At 42.2% G+C, this 21161-nt stretch overlaps 1 protein-coding gene across 6 annotated transcripts in view; it reads left to right on the forward strand.

Moving 5' to 3' along the window:
* Window positions 1-20807, forward strand: part of EPB41L3 (erythrocyte membrane protein band 4.1 like 3) — a 206866-nt gene extending 186059 nt beyond the window's left edge. For 2 of the 6 annotated variants that reach the window (XM_040264656.1, XM_040264657.1), the window contains 12 exons: window positions 287-340; window positions 2549-2584; window positions 2783-2848; window positions 3328-3519; window positions 12097-12798; window positions 13286-13408; window positions 13990-14373; window positions 15162-15293; window positions 17023-17121; window positions 17550-17630; window positions 17897-18013; window positions 19193-20807. In XM_040264656.1, the coding sequence (XP_040120590.1) occupies window positions 287-340; window positions 2549-2584; window positions 2783-2848; window positions 3328-3519; window positions 12097-12798; window positions 13286-13408; window positions 13990-14373; window positions 15162-15293; window positions 17023-17121; window positions 17550-17630; window positions 17897-18007 (1980 nt within the window). In that variant the 3' untranslated portion in view covers window positions 18008-18013; window positions 19193-20807. The remainder of the gene's footprint in view (window positions 1-286; window positions 341-2548; window positions 2585-2782; window positions 2849-3327; window positions 3520-12096; window positions 12799-13285; window positions 13409-13989; window positions 14374-15161; window positions 15294-17022; window positions 17122-17549; window positions 17631-17896; window positions 18014-19192) is intronic. The other 4 variants (XM_040264659.1, XM_040264658.1, XM_040264662.1 and 1 more) reach the window with 2 other exon arrangements.
* Window positions 20808-21161: the final 354 nt, after the last annotated feature.

Below are 21161 nucleotides of genomic sequence, written 5' to 3' on the forward strand. Positions count from 1 at the left end.
GAGAATGACGCAGCAGCAGACATGGCACCCTGGCTGACGCACGTCCTGCGGTTCAGGCGGGCCGTGTGCCGCTGGTCTTCCTCCGAGTGTCTCTGCTGATGGAACCTGGCTCTGGCCTTCCTTTGGCTTTTGTTTGCACCTGCATTCTTGTGGGAAGGTAGTGCGATTTTACAGGGCACAGAGAAAGGGACTGGGCTCTCAGACCTGGACACACCTGCTTTGACCAGATGATTTGTTTTCTCTTCCTGCCTTTCTCCTGGAACCTGATCACCTCTGCCATCCACAGACGGACAGTGAGCGCACAGACACGGCAGCTGACGGGGAAACCACCGCTACTGAGGTTGGTACTATAACCGAAGGGCTTGGCCAGTTGCCTGATGAAAATGCTCTGAGGGCTAGCTCTGTGTTTATTAGCAGCTTGCATTTAGCACTTTGGCATTTAGAGTGGAGAGAAATGCTACCTTAATAATGGGAGTTAAAAATATGCTGCTGCCTAGACTGCTGGTTCTTAAACTCTGGCCTGCATCAGAGTCACCTAGAGTTTTCTATTTGCTTTCAGAAGAAGGTCTGGGGTAGGCTTAGAATTTACATTTCTAACAAATTCCCAGGTGACAGTGACTCTTTCGGTTGTGGGGTCACATTTTGAGAACTCTTGGCTAAACTGATAATACATTTTTAAAAATGTATTCACTTAACCCACAAGTTTAAGTATGATAGCCATAATAGGAGGGGAAAAATATGGGGGAAGGGTCACAATTAATTTAAGTAGCTTGTTGACTGAATACAAATACATTTTAAAATCCTAAATGGTCAGAATGCTTATTAAAATTATAGTACTTCTCTTAACTCATTTTTTGTAGGCTGGATATAGTCTAGGTTACTCAAAAGAAATGAATTCCCCAGAGAAGAGAAAATTAGCAAATTACTGTTAGTACTTTATGGGAAAAAAGAAAAATTATCATATTGACCAGTGATAGGAGAGAAACTGGGCCATTATTTAACTTTATTAATTTTTAGGGTTCATTAAATATGTATATGACTTGTTGTTTTTTAAATCTTCTCTATCAGCAACTAATTAAGATATCTATAAAAAAACAATATTTATCTCTAGTAATGGAAATCAAGATGTTCATTTCCTAAAGTGCTAACAGAATTTATTTTTCACTTTGCTGTAGTGTTTACATTAGGTTGTTTTTTGCATTATCCAACCATAATATTTTCTAGTTGGGTATATAGGAAGAAGTAAAAATAAATAGTATTTACACATCATTTCATTCAAAATATGTTCAGGAAAACATTTCAAAGTGGAGTTTCATTGTTTTTTTCCTTTGGAAATGCCAGAGTTCAATTCAAAGCTTGGAAATCATCATTTGTTAATTTAAAGATAATACTGGAAAATTATTAGCAGTTTCTTTTAGGCAGTCACATATAAACTGATTACAGTATAATCATTTTCTATGCCAAATATCCCAATTGCATCTTAATTTTGTGAGAATTAGTTACAGGTAGCTACTGATACATTCAACAAATTTCATTGTAATCCTGACGTATGCTATAAATGAAAAATTTTTAATAATGCTACTTTAAATTTTCTAGCAGTTTTAAAATTTGTTTGTATTGCATTTGAAGCATTCAAGTGAAGACATGTAACATAGATGGTTATGCATTTTAAAAATAAAACGAAGAGCTGTGAACCCACCACCATTGCAGAGTCAGCATGCCACCAGCCCTCTAATGCTTTTTATAAATACTTCCTCTTCTTTTTCCTGGAGCTGGTTGTAACAGTAGTACAGAGTGGGGCGTTCAGGTTAGACAGTCTGGTCCCCATTGAAACCCAGACAGACTCACCTTGAAGGCAGCCTGCTCCAGTATCGCCCGCTTCTCATCCATGACTTCACTCTGGACCTCCTCTTGTGGTTGATTTTGGACTTGAGGGAGGTTTATTTATTTATTTATTTTAATTTTTTTAGTTACCCAGTATCAGCCCTCTCCTCTTCCTAAGTTTGTTTTAAAGTACGTGGGCTCAACAAATTCAAGGTTTAAAGACATTTTTTAACGTGAGAACCTTTGTGTTAAGTTCTTTGCGCCTTATTTCTCTAGTCTAAAATTGGGGATCATAATAGCTAACCTCATAGGATCATGGTAAAAAGTGACTCAGAGAGAGCATTCATCATTGGGTATTCATAGCCGTTTGGTGAATTTTAATTTTGATGTGGCCCCTCACACTTCCTGAACCGTTTCTAATGTAAGGACAACCCGTCAAGTCCTAGCTGTCACCTCCCACGCAGACTGTATGCTTGTCATTCTTGGAAGTCTCCAGGTTGAAGCGTCCAAGACCCACCGAGCAAGGAGCCTTTTGCTTTCATCATCTTATTAAGCTTCATAATTAATAAGAGAACACTGCGGTTCACATATAAGAAAGAAATGCCCTCTAATGTAAGCGTAAACAAGTGTCCCCGCGTAGCTGGCTTATTTAGACCCTGTCCTTCGATCTCAGAGTCGATGGCATGGTAAGACTTTATCTCCCACTCTTTCTTGATGCTGGCAGTCGGACCAAGAGGAAGATGCAGAGCTCAAGGCACAGGTAGAAAACTCAAAATGGAACAAAAGCAAAAAAAAAAAAAAAAAAGCAGCGTGCGCTAAGTCACTGTTGGTCTCCGGTGTTCAGATCTTCCAGCATGCTCTGTGGCGGTGACCATGTGTTGATGCCGTGCGCAGGGTGGCACTTGTTTTCGTGACTTATCATGTCCCTTACCTTTCCTTTCTTTTCCACTTTTTTCAGAATAGTCTGATTAAGCGAATAAAGGGTGAAAATGTGTATGTCAAACATAGTAATCTTATGTTAGAGGTTGGTATTGGTATATACCAGTGCATGCTCGCGTGTGTTGCTGTTCTTCCAGGGGCACACCTGTGGGCTCGTACCATGATGCATGAAGGGTGTGTTCCCACCTGTGACCACGTGCGGTTGACTTCTCTGCTTCCTTTGATTCCTTCCTGTCTCCCCAGATGTAGATCCCCTTTCCTGCGTGTGTATTTATTTTAATTCTCTGGTTCTGTGTGAATTACACTCTTTACAGTTGACCTTTGAAACTTTTGATTTTTATGCTTGTGTGATGTAGATTTTGTTTTCCCTCGCTTTTCCCTGGAAATATCACATTTTCACCAGAGCGTTTGTGGTAGTGTCATGAACCCTGATCAGAATTTTTTTTTTTTTATTTTGACTACTAATGAGATAACGACCTTACTTTTAAAAAGAGAGCGAGCACGTGCGGAAAGGAAATCAAATGTAAAACGTTGACTGTTGGATTCTCTATGTTCTGAATATAGGAGCTAGATAAAACCCAAGACGACCTGATGAAACATCAGACCAATATTAGTGAGCTGAAAAGAACCTTTTTAGAAACCTCCACAGACACTGCCATCACAAACGAGTGGGAAAAGAGGCTTTCCACCTCCCCCGTGCGACTAGCCGCCCGGCAGGAGGATGCACCCATGATCGAGCCGCTGGTACCCGAAGAGGTTGGTATTCAGGCGTCAGGTTGCACTCGTCTTCTGTTCCTAGTGTCGCGCCTCTACAGGGTCTTCAGGGAAGGGATCTGGAAGACTGCTGAGTATAGACTCTCACCCTTTGTCTGTATATAACCTGTAAAATGATTGGGTGGCCGGGGAGCGAGTAGTCTCATCCCATGGCGCCTTGGAAGGACACTCTGGTGCAGGGTTGCTTGTTCTAGATTGCACAGCTAAGAGACTGACCTGTTGTATGAATTAACTCACTGTCACTTTTTCTGAATGTACTTTCGCTGCCTGAAGAAATGCCCTGAAGGCTCATAACTGTTTCTCATCACTTGCAAGATGAGTGAGGCCTGTTGAGATGGTCTAATGTTTGACTGAACATTGTTCTGAAGTTGATAACATTTCAGGACATATTCCTCTGGGAATACTATACCAGCCTTTTACTGGTATTTGATTTTTCTTTATAATATATATATACATATAGTTTGGTTTTTTTTTTTTATTTTACTTTACAATTCTGTATTGGTTTTGCCATACATTGACATGATACATATAGTTTTTTAAAAACCAGTTATTTTAACTGACATATATAAACATTTATATTATGATTTATAATCAGTTTTTGTTTAATTTTTAAGAGGGAAAGTAAAGGCCAGATTTTTGTTTATAACATATATATATACAGTTTTTAAAAACTGGTTATTTTAACTGATTTATATATATAAGCATTTATATTATGATTTATAATCAGTTTGTATTTGATTTTTAAGAGGGAAAGTAAACACCAGAGGTCTTTTTGAGTAAGAGCTTTCCACATAGAACGAAACTCTCTTTAAATGTTCAGCGAGAGGATTCAGCTGGTGTGACTTCAAGGCACCCCGATGTAGGACCCACAGTGGCAATGGTACTAATCTGACTGTAGACTAGCAAACACGTCATCTATCTTTGTCTGTCTGTCAAAAGAAGTCATTTTAAAAATCAACTTCTTTCTAGCATCACATTGATTAACTTCTTTCTTACCAAGATTCCTTTCTTGAAAGACGTTTGTCCAGGAGGATGGGATAGAACAGAATAAAATTAAAACTTAGGCCTTTATGGTAGAAAACTCCTTTTTAAGCAGGAGTCTATATGCAATGCTTAGATATTAGTCATTTTCTAAACTTCCTTTGAAAGCTATTTATCTAAAGTGACCACAATCATGACTTTCTTGACAGTTCCAGTCCCACTTTTTAAAAAATGACAAGGTATATCTCCATTTCAGTCATTTTGAAAAGGGCCTTTTTATGCAGAATAAATGAAAAGTCCGGTGACCAAAATATTCTTGTACCATTGGTGGTGGTAGTGGTTTAGTCACTAAGTCATGTCTGACTCTTGGGACCCCATGGACTGTAGCCCACCAGGTTCCTCTATCCATGGGATTTTCCAGCCAAGAATACTGGAGTGGATTGCCATTTCCTTCTCCAGGGGATCTTCCCAACCCGGGACTCGAACCCAGGAATCGAACCAGGTCTCCTGCATTGCAAGTTTCATTCAGATTGTTTAGAGTTTCACAACAAAAAGTTTCAGGTTTTCCAGATTGATTTAAATATTTTAGTTCCTGCATTAGTAAGACTGTCATTCATGAGTTATGGTCAGATTAGTTTTATCATCATTGATCAAGTTTGATTTACCCTATTTCTTTTTTTTCTTATTAATTTTATGTGGTTTTTTTTATTGGAGGATAATTGCTTTGTAATGTTGCATTGGTCAGCCCTAAGGATACATATGGCCCCTCCCTTTTGCACCTCCCTGCCACACCCTACCCCATCCCACCACTCTGAGTTGTCACAAAGCACCAGCAGGAGCTCGTGTGTTACACAGTAACTTCCCAGTAGCTGTTCTACATACAGCTTACCCTATTTCTCTAAGGGCTGGAAATAAAGACGGACAAATGGGCTCTGAAGATGACAGATACTGCACTAAGTTACAAAAGCACAGAATACATTGCCACTGAAAATGTCAAGCCTCTCTTCCTCTGCTGTCACTTAAGGACTTGGGAGGTAGCAGGCTCTCTGAATGGAGGTTCAGGTAGTTTGCTTGGAAAAGTTAGAGTGGTGATAATAAACCAGGGACTGTAGAAGTCTAGGCCATTAGACTAGTAAAAGAAATATTTTTCACTTATTAAATCCTCTAATTCTTAGAGAATAACATTGATGATCCCACCAGGCTCCTCTGTCCATGGGATTCTCCAGGCAAGAAAACTGGAATGGGTTGACATTCCCTCCTCCAGGGGATCTTCCTGACCCAGGGATCGAACCCGTATCTCCTGCATTGCAGGCAGATTCTTTACCGCCTGAGCTACCAGGGAAGCCCATTGATGAATCCAAAGAACGTTGATGACTTGAAGAGGTGATGGTTTGAAATACTAAACTTGATGTGGATATGGCTGCATGTCCTTGCCTTGTCCTTATTGATGCAGAGAAACTACAATAGACCTAGAAAGGATTTTTTTTTTACTAAAGGATTAAAGGATGGAGGAAAGACATCCTCTGCAGAAGAGCAAGCGCTTGGTTTCCATAGCCCAGGCATCAGCAACTGCGTTCAAGTGTCTGTTGAGCGGTTATGCAGATGAAGACTTGCTGGATGTAAAGAAGAGCTTCTTAAAAACAAGGGTTATCAACTCTGTTATCAAAGGGGCTCTGAGAAAGCAGCTCTAAATAGCCTCAAGTCCCAGAAGAGTGGTCCTTCCTGGGCTGGGCAGTCAGGGCTATGCCCACTTCTCTTGCCTTGGAGGCTTCCATCTAACACTCCTCCCCAGTAGGATGACACACAGTTTACACTCATTTGAGGGCCATGAAGACAGCCCTAAGAACTAGCCTGCAAGTTCTTATCCTTCAAATTCTTCTTCATTTCTATATTCAAACTTAACATGGCTTTCATTATTGTTTGTGTGAAAAGCACAAAAGATAATTGTGTCCTCCCAGCCAGCTAGGCATATGCAAAGCATATTTGTTTAAAAACACGTAAACAGAAGATATTCATCTTAGAGGCGAGGTATTTTTCTAGATAAATTACTCATTTGATTTTACCCATTCGTTTAATGTATCTCATTTTAATTAAACAGTAATTGGCCAGTTTTAAAAAGAGGAGTAATTATTTCTAAAAGGTATTTAACTTAATTTTTTTAAATGACATCTCAAAGTAATACTATTTGTGTCAGAAGGGTAAAGGAACTTTGATTTAGTGACCCCAAGCTTAGTTGGATTTTTTTTTTTTTTTGGCAATCTCAGTGATACAGTGTTGTTTTGGAAAGATAATATAATGACCCCTGCTTTTTAATGAACCATCTCTTTTCTTTATCTATGGTGGTCGAACCCTAAGTAAAGCTATTTTGCTACCAATTTATGAACAATTAAGAAAATTAGGGGTTGGAAATATAATAAGCTAGTAATGGGATCATATTCTTAGAATATAATGTATGTTTAATGTAAAGTGTGAATTTTATTGCCAGTTGTTTTGCGTTTCAAATGTTTGAGTTCATAGTAGACAAGAGGCCACAATGTCCCAAAGAAGCAAATGATAGCAAATCCTCCTGAACTTTGTAAAACAGACAAACCCGCACATAGCGCCCATGGAATGGAAGGTAGATGGATGAGATGTGAAGGGTGTCGGGTACATCTTCTGTCCACAGATATGTCCCATGGCAGCCTTTTTGTGATGCAGTCACAGGCCTAGTCCATATCAGGGGAAGAGTGAAAGTGTTAATGGCTCAGTTGGGTCCGACTCTTTGTGACCCCATGGACTGTAGCCCGCCTGATTTCTCGATCCATGAAATTTTCCAGGCAAGAATACTGGAGTGGGTTGCCATTTCCATCTCCAAGGGATCTTTCTGACCTAGGGATTGAACTCTGGTCTCCTACATTGTAGGCAGATTCTTTACCGTCTAAGCCACCAGGGGAATATTCCTTCGTGGTTATATGAATACTGAGAATTTCCACATTCTAACCACAGTGCAATACAGGCTAACACTTACCATTGCCAGTGCTGTCCCCTTTTCTAAGGTGGCAGGCGGTTTTACTGGTATATAAGCTTAGCACAGTCAACCCTCCCTGTTCATGGATTCCAGATTGGGCACATTCACCTACTCACTGAAATTTATTGTAATCCTAAAATACTAAACATTTTCATGATAATTTGCAGACAGGTGCAAAGTGGTTAAAAGATAAACAGTTGCTCAAGGCATCCTTAGATAAGGCTCAACAGGTAACAAGTCTCAGGTCTGATACTGTAAGCACGCGTCCTTTCCATAGCCTGTTGAATGCCATGTTTCTGCTTTTTTATGTTCTTGTTGGTGATTTTTGCTGTCTAAAATGACCTCCAGGCACGGCGCTGAAGTGCTCTCTAGTATTCCCAAGTACAGGAAGGCTGTGATGTGCCTTATAGGAAAATATGTGTGTTAGGTAAGCTTTGTTCAGGATTAAATTACAGTACTGCTGACTGAGTTCGATGTTAATGGATCAATAATATATATTAAAGAAGTGGTCTTTAAACAAAAACACACATAAAACAAGGTTATGCATTGATCAGCTGATGAAAATTTCGTGATCAGAGGCACCCAGGAGCCTGACCCAGTCTTTCCCCTAGGAGCCATGGTTCAGCATTCACTAGTCAAGTGTTCACTGATTCAGTGTTCATGGCAACTTTATAGACCGTAATTGTCATGAATACCTAGAATCAGCTCTCTTTATGCATTTTTCTGCTTTCTTGTCCAAGTTTACTTTTGCTATTCAGGTCTCAGATGGCCCTTAAATTGGGCACACACAAAAAAAATCCATTCACCATGGATCATCTATACTTGCTAGAGAGAATCATCTTTATTATCTGAATCTGACTTGTGACTTTGCATTTAGACTTTGGGGTGCAATTCTGGATGCATATTACAATCACCTACAAGGCTTTTAAACTACTGATACCTGGGTTCTGCATCAGAGTCTGATTTAATCAGAGGTGCACCTCACACATTACTCTTACTTAAAAGCTCTCCACATAATTGTAATGCACAACCAAATTTGAGAACCCTCAACCCAAGCAGAAATGAAAGTCACAGCTCCATAGAGACCCTTATGAGCGAGTAACAGCTCTGTGAATTTTGCAGGCCACTATAGGGCCTTGTGTCCCAATTATGACACAGACATGCATGTTTAAGTAACTAAATGAAATAGAGTGTGCATCTGACTCTGTCTTGAAAGTGAAGTCACTCAGTTGGGTTCAACTCTTTCAGACCCCATGGACTATATCCCACCAGGCCCCTCCATCCATGGGATTTTCCAGGCAAGAGTACTGGAGTGGGTTACCATTTCCTTCTCCAGGGGATCTTCCCTACCCAGGGATCAAACCCTGGTCTCCCGCATTGCAGGCAGACTCTGTCTTAACCCCTAGTAAATGTCTCGATCATTAGCTTTTCTTTATCAATACCTCTTCACTTCTCTTTAGTCAAACTCACTGGGTTGGAGTCTATCATACATAGGATTAATGGTAACATTTGTCCCCTCATGTTACCCTTTTCTGTTATAGGGTATGCACAGTTCTGAGTGCAGACCATGTGGACATTTTTAATTACAGACACAGACGTTGTTAAAATTAGTTGATGTCAGATAACAGGATATGCTGAAAACCACTGTTTTCCTGCTGCTGGGTCTTTTTTTTTAAGCTTTCATCCTAGGAAAAACATTTAGCTCAGTGATTATAATTAGAAGCCTAGTCTTGGTATTCTGAAAAGTACCTATAATTTCAACCTTTCCTTCCTGTTTCTTATTTCTGTTGGAAAAAGAGGCTCTGATTGAAAGTTTAAAGCATAAATCCACATTTAATGATTCCACAGGGTACATTTTGTCTCTTCCAATATCTTTCTCCAAAATGGGGTAGGACAGAAATTTTTTTCCCCCTTCAAAATGTCTTCTTTGTTCCTTATTTAAAAGGAGCATCTGAGAGCAGTGCTATCAGAATCTGTCAGCAGGCCCTTCTGGAGAACCCTCCAGATGCTCCTCTATAACCTCTTGCAGGAAAATTATTAAATAGAGTACTGAAAGCCTTATAAACACATACATAGGAATTTTAAATACCTCTGATAAAAGTATACTGTGTAACAAACAGCAAGAAGGTTTATTTTCAAAGTTCCATTCATCTAGATACTCTGAACTCTGTTATTATTTTTAAATTGCTTCACCAAAATGTCCTTTCTATCACTATTCTGTGGAGTTTTATTAGCTACTGAGCCTGTGCAGAGAGACAGGCTCAGTAATTATTGTATTGTCCCTTGAATTATACATTTTTAATACTAAAGAAAGAAATTAAAATAGATGAAAGGAAAAGACCTATTTTAACATGGCATAATGCAATGTTTTTCTTAAGTTTATATGTTAAAGATGAGTACAATTTGAAGTACTTAATTCTTCACCAAGATTTTCTGAAGCTGACTTTTCAGAATTACTCACCATGTTATAAAAGTTCAAATAAAGCTATAATCTTGAGTATATTTTATGTTTATTTGTAGAATAAAGACCTCAAGCTAGGCTGGGTATTTCAGATTAGTAGGTAATACAATGATCCGTATTTCCTTCCTCTGCATCAGGCAGCTCTTCAGTGCAGAATATGATCAAGAATTTGTCAGAAATGGAAGTGAGGATTTATTCCCAACTTATTTTTTTTAATCTTAGCATTTTCATTGGAATACTCATTTCTACAGTATTGCAGATGACAGCCATATAAATACCTATTGAGACTCCAGGAAGTCCTTTATTCCACTCTTGCATGTTCTATATTTGTAGAAATGAGAAATGTTTGAGTTCTAAAACCACCAGAGAGTCACAGAATAATCTGTTTCACTTTGGAAATAATTATTCAACTTTGACATTAATTTTCCAAATTAACAGACAGTAATTCTTCTGGGGGAAAAAAATGAATGACTATTATATGTGTAGCACAAGAAAAGAGCTCTCTTCCTAACTTGCTTTTTTGGAAACTGTCTACTTCCTCCTCTCCCACCCAACCCCCTTTATTCAAACAGACTGAAGAAGAAAGGGAGATTTCAGAAAAGGTTCTATTTTTGCAGCAAGGAAGCTCTCCATTCTTTGAGTCTCAGGTAAAAAACAAACATTAAGGAATCAGAGGGAATTGCTCCTCAGATTTCAGTGTCATTCAAATATCTTTAGTTTTTTCTTTCTTTTTAAAATTTACCTTGCTTGCCACCAAGGTAGGTATATCATTTTTGCCTAGATTCCTGGGAGGGAAAATAGGGAATTTTCTTACTATTTTAGTTATCCGTTAGCCATCATTTCTTTGTGGCCTTTGCTTCTCAATGATTATGTCTGTGTTTGGTCATTGAAGCATTATGATTATAGTTTGTAATGATATTTTTGGGCCTTTTTACTGTCTCTCTCACCCATAGAGCCATGGTAGTTCAGATGACCTTGACTGACTTTGAAAGTTCTGAACTTTTATTGGTTTTCCCACTAGCAGAATGTGACACAGAAAATTCAGGAAGGAGACTCAGCAATCTCTGTGGTTACCTCTCGTCAAATCATTTTCCAGAAAACTGTCCCGTCGACCCTAGAGGTTACTTTTCAATTCATTTCATTTAATCCAGCACCAGTCTGTAGATGGGTCTGTAATCTTCTTTCTTAAGCCCCGCCCCCTCCAATTTTAGCTTCAGGTTTTCAGGCAAGGATAAATAAGAAAGTAAAAAACATCCAAGATCAAAATGTAAAGCAAGGCACTCCCCTGCTCTTGGCTTGGTTTCTCTTCCCTCTGTAACCTGTTAGACTAAGTCACCTGCTAACCTCTCCATAGGCTTCCCAAATACAGAAGTTTCATAACTCCCATTTCTTCTGCCTTTTTGGAACTAACACTAAGGAAAGTGGCAAAGAAACTCCTGAGACAATGAACTTTGGTTGTAAATAAGTTCGGAACAATGTGCAGACAAGTAGAGCCTATTTTTTTAAGAGGTTCTGAACAATGTGCCAACAGGGAAATAGTTCATTACCACGCCTGGAACACAAGTGCACTCAGTATTTATGGATAATAAGTGCTAGAGTGGATTCCAGCACCCATATAAGGAAATATAATTCACAGACACGGAAAATTATTTTCACAGAAGTTTGTAGAAATGCTGGCACGTACTTTGTGAGAACAACAGATGTGAAGTGCAGTGTTCTATTTCACATGGAAAACAGTCTTTTCTGTGTCCACCTGAGTAAAGCTGAATAACATGTACAACAGCTTCAAAAAGGTTTTATAATCTTGAAATACAAAATGATCAGACATTGAGTACAAGATCAGATATACTCCTTGCAAAATTTACCACTAAAGTATTTCAAGAAATCTGAAATTGCAGGTCTACAATAGATCATACTCTTGAGTTGAAGGCTAGAGTTATCAGATAAGAAGAGATTGTAGCTGTAATTAATAGATCACAACCCCTGCCCTGGACACTCACCTCCCAGACCGAGTGTAGCTCTCATATAGATTGCCTTTTTTAGAGGATTCTTATTTTAGAAATGAAATACCATCAGAATTTCTAATCTAGCTTTTATATTTCAAATATAGGGCACAGAGGATTGGGTTATTGTAGACAAAGTGCCCACTGAGGTAGCTGATGGTGATTCGAAAAAGACTGTGACGTACAAGGTGGTGACCTTGAGCAGTAGAACTGGTGACACCCCCACTGACCTCTTAGGATCGAGCACCGTGGAAGTGCAGAGCTTCGAAGATTTGGCCCAAGAAATGCACTTGAAGGACGAGAACAAGCAGAAGATATACACTCTGGGAAAGTCCTATGACACCGTGTCGGGAAAAATTGTCACGATGACCGGAAAAGGCAGAGAAGGCGAGAAGGTGCTGTCGCCCTCCACTGTGGAGCGGGGACTGGCCGAGTCCATAAAGACCCCCCTCGTCCTGGCCGAGTTCGAGGTCCTGGGAGCTGTGGCCGAGGACAGGGCCAGGAGGGGAGCCGAGGTCCACACCCCGAAGCGGAGGCTGTCGGAGTCGCTGGCCCCCATCAAGGAAGCCGAGTCCCGAAGGCAGAGCCCAGAGGATGATGCTGTGGGGAAAGCCCAGGTGCCCAGGAGGGATGCTGGCCTGGAGGGCCCGCAACTGGGCCGAGCGGAGCCCGAGGCCGAGGCCTTGAAGGTGGGGCCCTTTGGTCCCCGCAGGAAGAGCCTGTCCGAGTGGAGGTACTCGCAGGAACCGGCCGTCACCGTCGCCACTGCCCGTTACGTCGTCACCGAGTCGGCCGCATCCCGAGTCGTGGTAACCGGGGCCGCCTTCGGGCCGCCGTTTCCGATTCCAGCATGACTGTTTGCAGAGGCAGCCCTTCCACCCCAGCCTTTCCGTTTCTCTGGCTGTTTGGCTTATGTTGAGAGCCGCCAACCCAAGCTTTTTGGTTGTTTTCATGGTTAAAAGTCACCACGCGGTCCGACGTGCACCTTGAGACACCTGCCGTTTTATTTCAGCTCTTGTCCCCGAGGTGGGGTGGTGCTGCCGGCCTTGCGGGGCCAGGAAAGGATCCGCTTCACCCAGCACCGCCCCAACCCAGGAACTCTCTCCGCTTTCCCGAACCAGAGCCCCTGCTCACCCCGATGACTGGCTGTTTTGAGTTCCCCTCCCTTTCTGTAGCTCCCGCCATCCCTCGCCCTGGGTCCCACGCCCACCGTTGTGTCTCACTGGCTGTGAATGTGTACATGCTCACGTGTGTCCCAACCACTGTGCCTGACTCTCCATTTCTCTGTTCACTCAGACCAAACAGACCTCTGGCGAAAAGCTCATGGACGGCTCAGAAATCCTCAGCTTATTAGAGTCCGCGAGAAAACCGACAGAGTTCATAGGCGCGGTCACTTCCACTTCTCAAAGCTGGGTGCAGGTGGCCATTTGTTTCCATGCCCCATGTCTCTGCTCTGCCTTTTTGCCTTTTCTTTATGCATTTTTGACGTGTGTGTGTGTGCGTTTTCTATCCAGGTGGCTTTGCCTTAAATACCTGAGAGGGTCTTCACTTCCACCCCTCTGTGCCTTCCCCACATATACATCACATGTCTTCAGTTCCATTACAAGAACATACTTCAGATGTTCAGAAAGTAATCTTGCTGACGCATTTTAACAGCATTTGATTTTTAAAGCATCTTATGTCATCTGTTAGGTCTGAAGAAGCCGCCGAGACTGATAGGCATGTGCCCCCATGCTTTTCGTTTTGTTTTGATTTTTAAATTGCATTTTATACCGCACTCTTTCTTTTGCGACATCCCAGAGGAGCAGCACAAGTTTGAGTGTGTGTTTCGGGGTATCAAAGATTCTGGTAGGGGGAATGAAAGCTAAATTATACTTTCTGTAAATGCTTCTGGGTATAAGCACAGGTACCCCAGTGAGTGGCTTCTTTTGGTTTTTTTGCCTTTTGACCTTTGCTTGGTGGAAAGTCATACTGACGCCACAATTTTTTTTTCCATGCAGAAAACAGAAGTCAAGATGGAGTCCAGCGATACAGAGACAGAAACAGCCCAGCAACCGCAGCCACCTAGTGTGGAGAAGGTTGTGCAGGAAACAGTGTTGGTGGAGGAGAGACATGTGATGAATGTGCATGCGAGCGGGGATGCTTGTTACGCGGCTGGAGATGACACAGACACTGCGACCCAGGCAGCACCGGCTGATGCTTCTGGCGCAGAAGGGAAGGAGGGCTCGGCTCTTACTGAGGGGGCAAAGGAGGAGCAAGGGGAGGTGGCCGATAAAGTTGTTGTGGAGCAGGACGAAATGGCCACTGTTCCCTGTGAGCCAGAGGAGGAGCAGAGTGCAACCGTCCACGTTTCAGAAACTTTGGAACAAAAACCCCATTTTGAGGTAACTAATAGTTAATATTCCTTGTAGCACTAAAGCAAGTCCCTAAAATTTAGTTAAGTGTAAAGGCGGGGCTACGTGTTGATAATTTTCTTCCTTTTCCAAGAGCAGTTTGTTTCTCCTCTTAACTGCCTTCTTGCACGGCAATTGTGGGTCTCCGTGCTGGTTTCCATCTTTGGGATCACATGCAAACATAAATAATGATGATTAATAATCTACAGTTCCAGGAAAGGGTTCTTACTCTTATAATTACTATAATTGGCAGTAAACCTGGGAGATGCATGGCCAGCCAAGATATTAGAAAACTTGATAGATCTATTTCTGATCAGTGTACTTATCCAGAAGGGCCACAGCCAGGCTTGCCCAGGCACCAAGTACTAGAATTTACTCTTTCTTTTCTTTTATTGAGATTCCAGAGGTATATGTAGGCAGGGGTAGTTCAATGTCTTATTACTTGCTCCTTTTCTCTAAGAAGTTTTGCAATAAAAGGCTAATTTATGGTTTTTAATCTATTAAAATTAGTTCTTGAGATAGAAGAGAGGGAATATAAAAATGTGGGTGTTTTTTCAATTTCCTTCAAAATGTTTTCCTTTACCTGGAACATTCCATATGAATTCTGGGAGACTCACATATATCTGTTGTGTGCCTCATTCCCCAACTTAGCCCCATGTAATACATAAACATTTATTTCATACTAACCTGTGCTTATATAGCCACCAAGAGGGGAGGGGGAAAATATATGTGTCTGTGCAAAATTTAAGAACCACTCTGCCTCCTTCCCATTGGTATAGTCTTCAACTGTGAAGACAGAAACCATCAGCTTTGGCAGCGTTTCACCAGGAGAAGTAAAGCTAGAAATTTTTACCAAGGAAGTGCCGGTAGTTCACACAGAAACAAAAACCATAACATATGAATCATCACAGGTAAGACAGTCTATGAAGCCCAGAGCTCTGGCACCTGTTTCACCCCATGCATGACTTCGTGCTGCTACTGCTAAGTCTTATCAGTCGTGTCCGATTCTGTGTGACCCCATAGACGGCAGCCCAAGAGGCTCTCCCGTCCCTGGGATTCTCCAGGCAAGAACACTGGAGTGGGTTGCCATTTCCTTCTCTAAAGCGTGAAAGTGAACTTGCTCAGTCGCGTCTGACTCTTTGTGACCCCATGGGTTGTAACCTGCCAGGCTCCTCTGTCCATGGGATTCTCCAGGCAAGAATACTGGAGTTGGGTAGTCATTCCCTTCTCCGGAGACCTTCCCAACCCAGGGATTGAACCTGGGACTCCTGCATTGCAGGCAGATTCTTTACTGTCTGAGCTACCAGGGAAGCCCTAAGTGTAATTACATGATACTGAATCTGTGAGAAGACTCAGAGGACCCAATTGTCTCTATCAAAAACAGTGCAATAACTGTAACTTTATTACTGATCAAGGAAGAGCAGGTGACTTAAGCAGGTCTTCACATGTCTCAAAATGTAGATGTGAAGTGAAAGTCGCTCAGTCATATCCAACTCTTTGCAACCCCATGGACTATACAGCCCATGGAATTCTCCAGGCCAGAATACTGGAGTTGAGTAGCCTTTCCCTTCTCCAGGGGGTCTTTCCAACCCAGGGATTGAACCCAGGTCTCCCCACATTTGAGGTGGATTCTTTACCAGCTGAGCTACAAGGGAAGCCCAAGAATACTGGAGTGGGTAGCCTATCCCTTTTCCAGCAGATCTTCCCAACCCAGGAATCGAACCAGGGTCTCCTGCATTGCAGGCGGATTCTTTACCAACTGAGCTATGAGCGAAGCCAAAATGTAGAAAGAGGCTCAGAAATCTTATCTCCCTCACTGTTTAGATAAGGAAAAGCACTAGTTCCACCGGCCCCTGCTTACACTTCTGAAGTCCTGCTTTTGTTTTTGTTGTTTTTAACAATAGTGACCATTTAGTAAGCCTATTATGTGCCACATACTCTACAAACATCCCACATAAATCTCATAAATAAGGCAGTGGTGGTTGTTCAGTTGCTAAGTTGTATCCAACTCTGCAAACCTGTGGACTGCAGCACAGCAGGCTTCCCTGTCCTTCACTGTCCACTCTCTCCTGGGGTTTGCTCAGACTCAACATCTGTTGAATCAGTGATGTCATCCAACTATCTCATCCTCTGTCATCCCCTTCTCCTCCTGCCTTCAATCTTTCCCAGCACTGAGGTCTTTTCCAATGCGTCAGCTCTTTGTATCAGGTGGCCAAAGTATTGGAGCTTCAGCTTCAGCATCAGTCCTTCCAGTGACCATTCAGGGTTGATTTCTTTAGGATTGGTTGGGTAGAATTTTTTTTTTTTACTTTTAATTTGGCCACGCAGCACAGCTTGTAGGATCTCAGTTCTTCCAGTGATTAAATCTGGACCACTGCAGTGAAAGCATCTAATCCTAACTGCTAGACTACCAGGGACCTCCCAAGAAGGATTTTCTTATATTTTTATCTTTTGAAGTCCTGGTTTTAATGTTAGTTCACAGCGGCCGTGTTTGGTCCAGTCTAGAGTCAGTGGCAGCTCTTGGGGCTATCAGGGAAGCACAGTGATTGTGCAGATAACTAAGTCATTACCATGCCCTCAAGCAACAGAGCGGGCGTCCTGGAGAGGTAATGTGTCGTGTCTCCCACTTGGCTTGCTTAGGTCGATCTCGGGGCTGACTTGGAGCCAGGTGTGCTCATGAGCGCACAGACCATCACATCTGAAACCACCAGCACCACGACCACCACCCACATCACCAAAGTAAGTGGACTGGGAACAGGTCCAGGAAGGTGTCCGTGCAGAACCCCCAGGTTGCACTGCACCTGCAGGCACCTGCATGAATACCAGGATGCCAGGCACTGCCTTGGAGCTCTCACAGCTGCCGTGTTTATGATGCCTCCATCCTCACCTGCTGAGTTCTGCTTAGGAACATGCGTTCCAACACCCTTGGCATAGCACTTAGCTCCATTGTTTCGCATATGACAGACGTTTCAGAAACACCAGCCAGCCAAACCCAAAGGAATCTATTCTGTCTTTGCTTCTGAAACTAACAGTTGTAAATAACTGCCATAGGAGTCTGTCCACTTTTAAAGAACGAATGAAGCTACGTAAAGCTGAGTCAGCATTTTCTACCATTTCCCCCAGTCAACAGGGACGGTAACGTCGTAACACTTGTCTGTTGCTTTCAGACTGTGAAAGGAGGCATTTCAGAGACGAGGATTGAGAAGCGAATTGTCATCACTGGAGACGCGGACATTGACCATGACCAGGTATCTCGTGAGAGAGGGTGGATGCCCTGGCAGGGAACCTCGAGAAACACCGGCTGGCCCTACTTTGCCCAGAGCCATCCTCCTAGTCCAGCCTGTAGTCAGTTTTCCGAATTAACTTTCCAGCACACAGCGTATAAGCCCCTTGGCAGTCGTATTCCATTTGTGAGTTGTGTAGATAGATCTAGCTCATGAGTCTCCTCCTTGCTGTGATCATGCATGTTCCACCTCCTTTTTGTCTCTGCCCTTCTGTGATTTCCCGGGGATAGGCGCTGGCTCAGGCAATTAAAGAGGCCAAAGAGCAGCATCCTGACATGTCAGTGACCAAAGTAGTGGTCCATAAAGAGACAGAGATCAGCCCGGAGGATGGAGAAGACTGAGTCCAGGTAAGAGGCGGGTGCTGCTTCTCCAGGCTTGGCCTTGGCTGGCATGTGGCCCAGGGCCTCCCTTTCTCCCTCCCCTCACCTCCTCCTTTTCTCCTTTTTCTCTCACTGGCATTTGCAGGGCTGGGTATCAAGAGGATGGAGAATTGGTTTGCGGATACTGGTTTGTTTCAGATTTAACAGGCTCCATACTATGGACTTTTGATGTCCCCCCTGCCAGTTAGAGGATAAAGAGAAAGCAGAGACTGCTTGCATGGTCCTGCATGTCTTCCCTTTTAGTCCATGCTCCTCTCATTAGCCAGGTCTGAAAGGTCATGTTTGTTGGATTTCACTGGCCATGTAGCCTAATCAGCTCTAATATGGTTTTGTTCTGAGAGATGCAATTTGTGTGTTCCAAAAACTAGGGAAGTAAAATGACGCCCATTCTGATGCCAGCATTATCCCATTGTTAGCTTCCTCTTCAACTGTGTTTGGTTCTGGCCTGTTTATGCTTTGGTTTTGCTTTGTTTTACCATTTGAAACCAAACCACTCACTCTCACTGTGGATGTCATCTATTTTCCTATGTTCTTTGGGATGGTTTTTTTTTCCCCCCCAGAGTGTAGCCCTGTGTCTCAGGAGGAGGCAAAAATGCAGTCTTGTGGTCCTGCTTTCCTTCAGGAAATGCATGCCTTTCCAGCTGCTGTCTGGCCAGCATCACAAGCAGACAGCATCTCCTGTGTGTACTCAGACTTGTAATGCGTACTAACCCACCCGCGAGAACTTGATGAACACTGGACATGCTTGGGCTTTGAATGCTGAATGCAGCTCCTGGCACACTTGGTTATGTAATAAAAATCTTTTAAATGCTCTACCTGTGCAAGGAAGTTAGTTCTCTAACATAGGTTTAGAAACCTAGATTGATAAGTGCCCTCTCTCAAAGGAAAAATATAAAAATCACTCGTCATATTCAAGTTAAGAAGGAAAGCAAAAAAAGAAAAAGTTTCTCTTCAGTGCGGTCAGCCACTTGGGTAATGATGAGGTTATTTCAGAAGAAGCCTGTCCATGACATACACTGGTGTTTTACAGTATCTTGTCCAGAAGAGCATTTAATAACCTTGTAAGATACTTGCCACCTGACTTCAGTCTGAGGGAAACTCTCATGTATTTTCAAATGAGTAACTGATCAAATCTCTCTTCTACAGGAATAACCTAGGCTGCACATGAAGCCAGTTATGCAAACCATTAGGAAAAACCAGAGTCTATATGGCGTTCCCTCTTCTAACCCACTGACTTGTATCTGCCCGTGGACAATTTCAATCCAGAAGAACTGACTTTGACCATTTAATAAAGACACTGGCAGAGAGATCTTCCCATAATAAAGCAATCTGAATCAGCACCACTAAAGCGATATTGCATGAAGCAACGATACAGTTACAAAAAGAGCAGCATTTTTACTTTTCACACCGTGTCTCCGTTTTCAGCTCCACCTGCACGTTCATAACCAACAATAGAAACCGTGATCTCATGTAACACATAAAGCAGTCCATGCCTTTCATAGCTGATGATGATTAAAGTCTAAACAAAATTGCAGTTTCTTAGGTGGCAAATCTTTTGTTTACAGATCAACGAAGATTACCCTAAACTGCTAGAAGCTGTCTAGGTCCACTGTGTCAGGTTTTTCCCAGATTAGATGTGCCAATAACCGAGTTTATTCAGTAAACAACTTGAATCTTGTTATTTGTTTCCTCTGGTTTATTACTCTCACCCATCAACGGTAATGACTCTCCGGAAATATTTAATGCTCACAATCCTGCTTTGTGTAATCTAATTTAATTCGTTATAAGGTAGTACTGATTTTAGCATATTAATGTGATCTCTTCCCTGTCGTCTGCTTTGGTCCGTGTTCAATCTGGAAAGCTTCCCAGGGTACCCTGACGAGTCCTAAATATGTAAAATGTCATTATTTTGGAAAGAAAACCTGTATTTTTGTTAGTTTACTGTAATGATGAAACTTCACTCCAGGAAAACTCGTTGGGCTTCAGTTGCTTTTGTTTCCTTTCTTCATTTCTCCTTCCTTGTATTTTTTTTTAATTTTCTTTTTTTACTTGAAAAAAGTGTTTTATTTCCAAATCTGGTCCATATTTACAATCTAGTTCAGAGCCAAGCCTTAAACTGTACAGAATTTCCACTGTAATTAAACTGTTTAGCATTGAGTTATAAATAGCCTTCAAGAAGATATATTCTCCATTTCACTATCAACTGCATCGCACAGCCCCTGGTGAATGTATGTTTCTGCATAGCAAAATAAAAATGGTCAATGCATTTAAATCTCTAATTCTCTACGTGTAATACTTTCAGGATCAGACGCATTTGGCCCAGAGCTAACATTTGCATGACATCAAAGGCCTCATTCATCTGCAGGATAGAAAGAGCCTGTCTTTTTTCCAGGATAAAAAGTACACAGAGATGGTGAACAAAATACATGTAGATAAACGTTGGGTTGCCTATGGAAGCCTGGAAAAGTACAATGAGTATCACAGAACCTCGTTTTCACCGTTTTTGTTTTTCTATTAGAAGGAGGCTCTGTTGAAAACCCAGTGTTTCTGGAGCCTTTTAATTCTACCAGAGAGACACCTCTGTCTTGCATTAGCACCAGAACTGAGCAGATGAGGCCGATCTGCAGGGCCCACGTGTGTTCCCGCGGCTCATTCGCATCGAGCTCCTCGAGTGCCGGGGACTAGGAATCAGACTTTCTGTTGCCAGCTGCCCACCTCACGCCTGAGTGTATCCACTGGCCCTTATATCACTTCCCAACTTAAAAAACTCATTAAATTTTTCTTTCCAGAAAATTATTAATATATTTGACCACATTTATTGTGTTACATTGCTCAGTTGTGTCCAACTCTTCACAAACTCCTGGACCATGTCCTACCAGGCTCCTCTGCCCATGGGATTCTCCAGGCAAGAATACTGGAGTAGGTTGCCATGCCCTCCTCCAGGGGATCTTCCCAACCCAGGGATCGAATCTGTGTCTCCTGCATTGGCAGGTGGATTCTTTGCCTGGGAAGCTCTATTTGACCACGTATCTTAGCCCTATTGAGGGAGTCAGATTCTTATCATTTCTCTCTGAATTTCCCAGTCTTTCCTTACTGTCAATACTAAGTGTTCATT

This window comes from Oryx dammah, unplaced genomic scaffold (genome assembly GCF_014754425.2).
Source record: "Oryx dammah isolate SB20612 unplaced genomic scaffold, SCBI_Odam_1.1 HiC_scaffold_22, whole genome shotgun sequence".
Classification (NCBI taxonomy): domain Eukaryota; kingdom Metazoa; phylum Chordata; class Mammalia; order Artiodactyla; family Bovidae; genus Oryx; species Oryx dammah.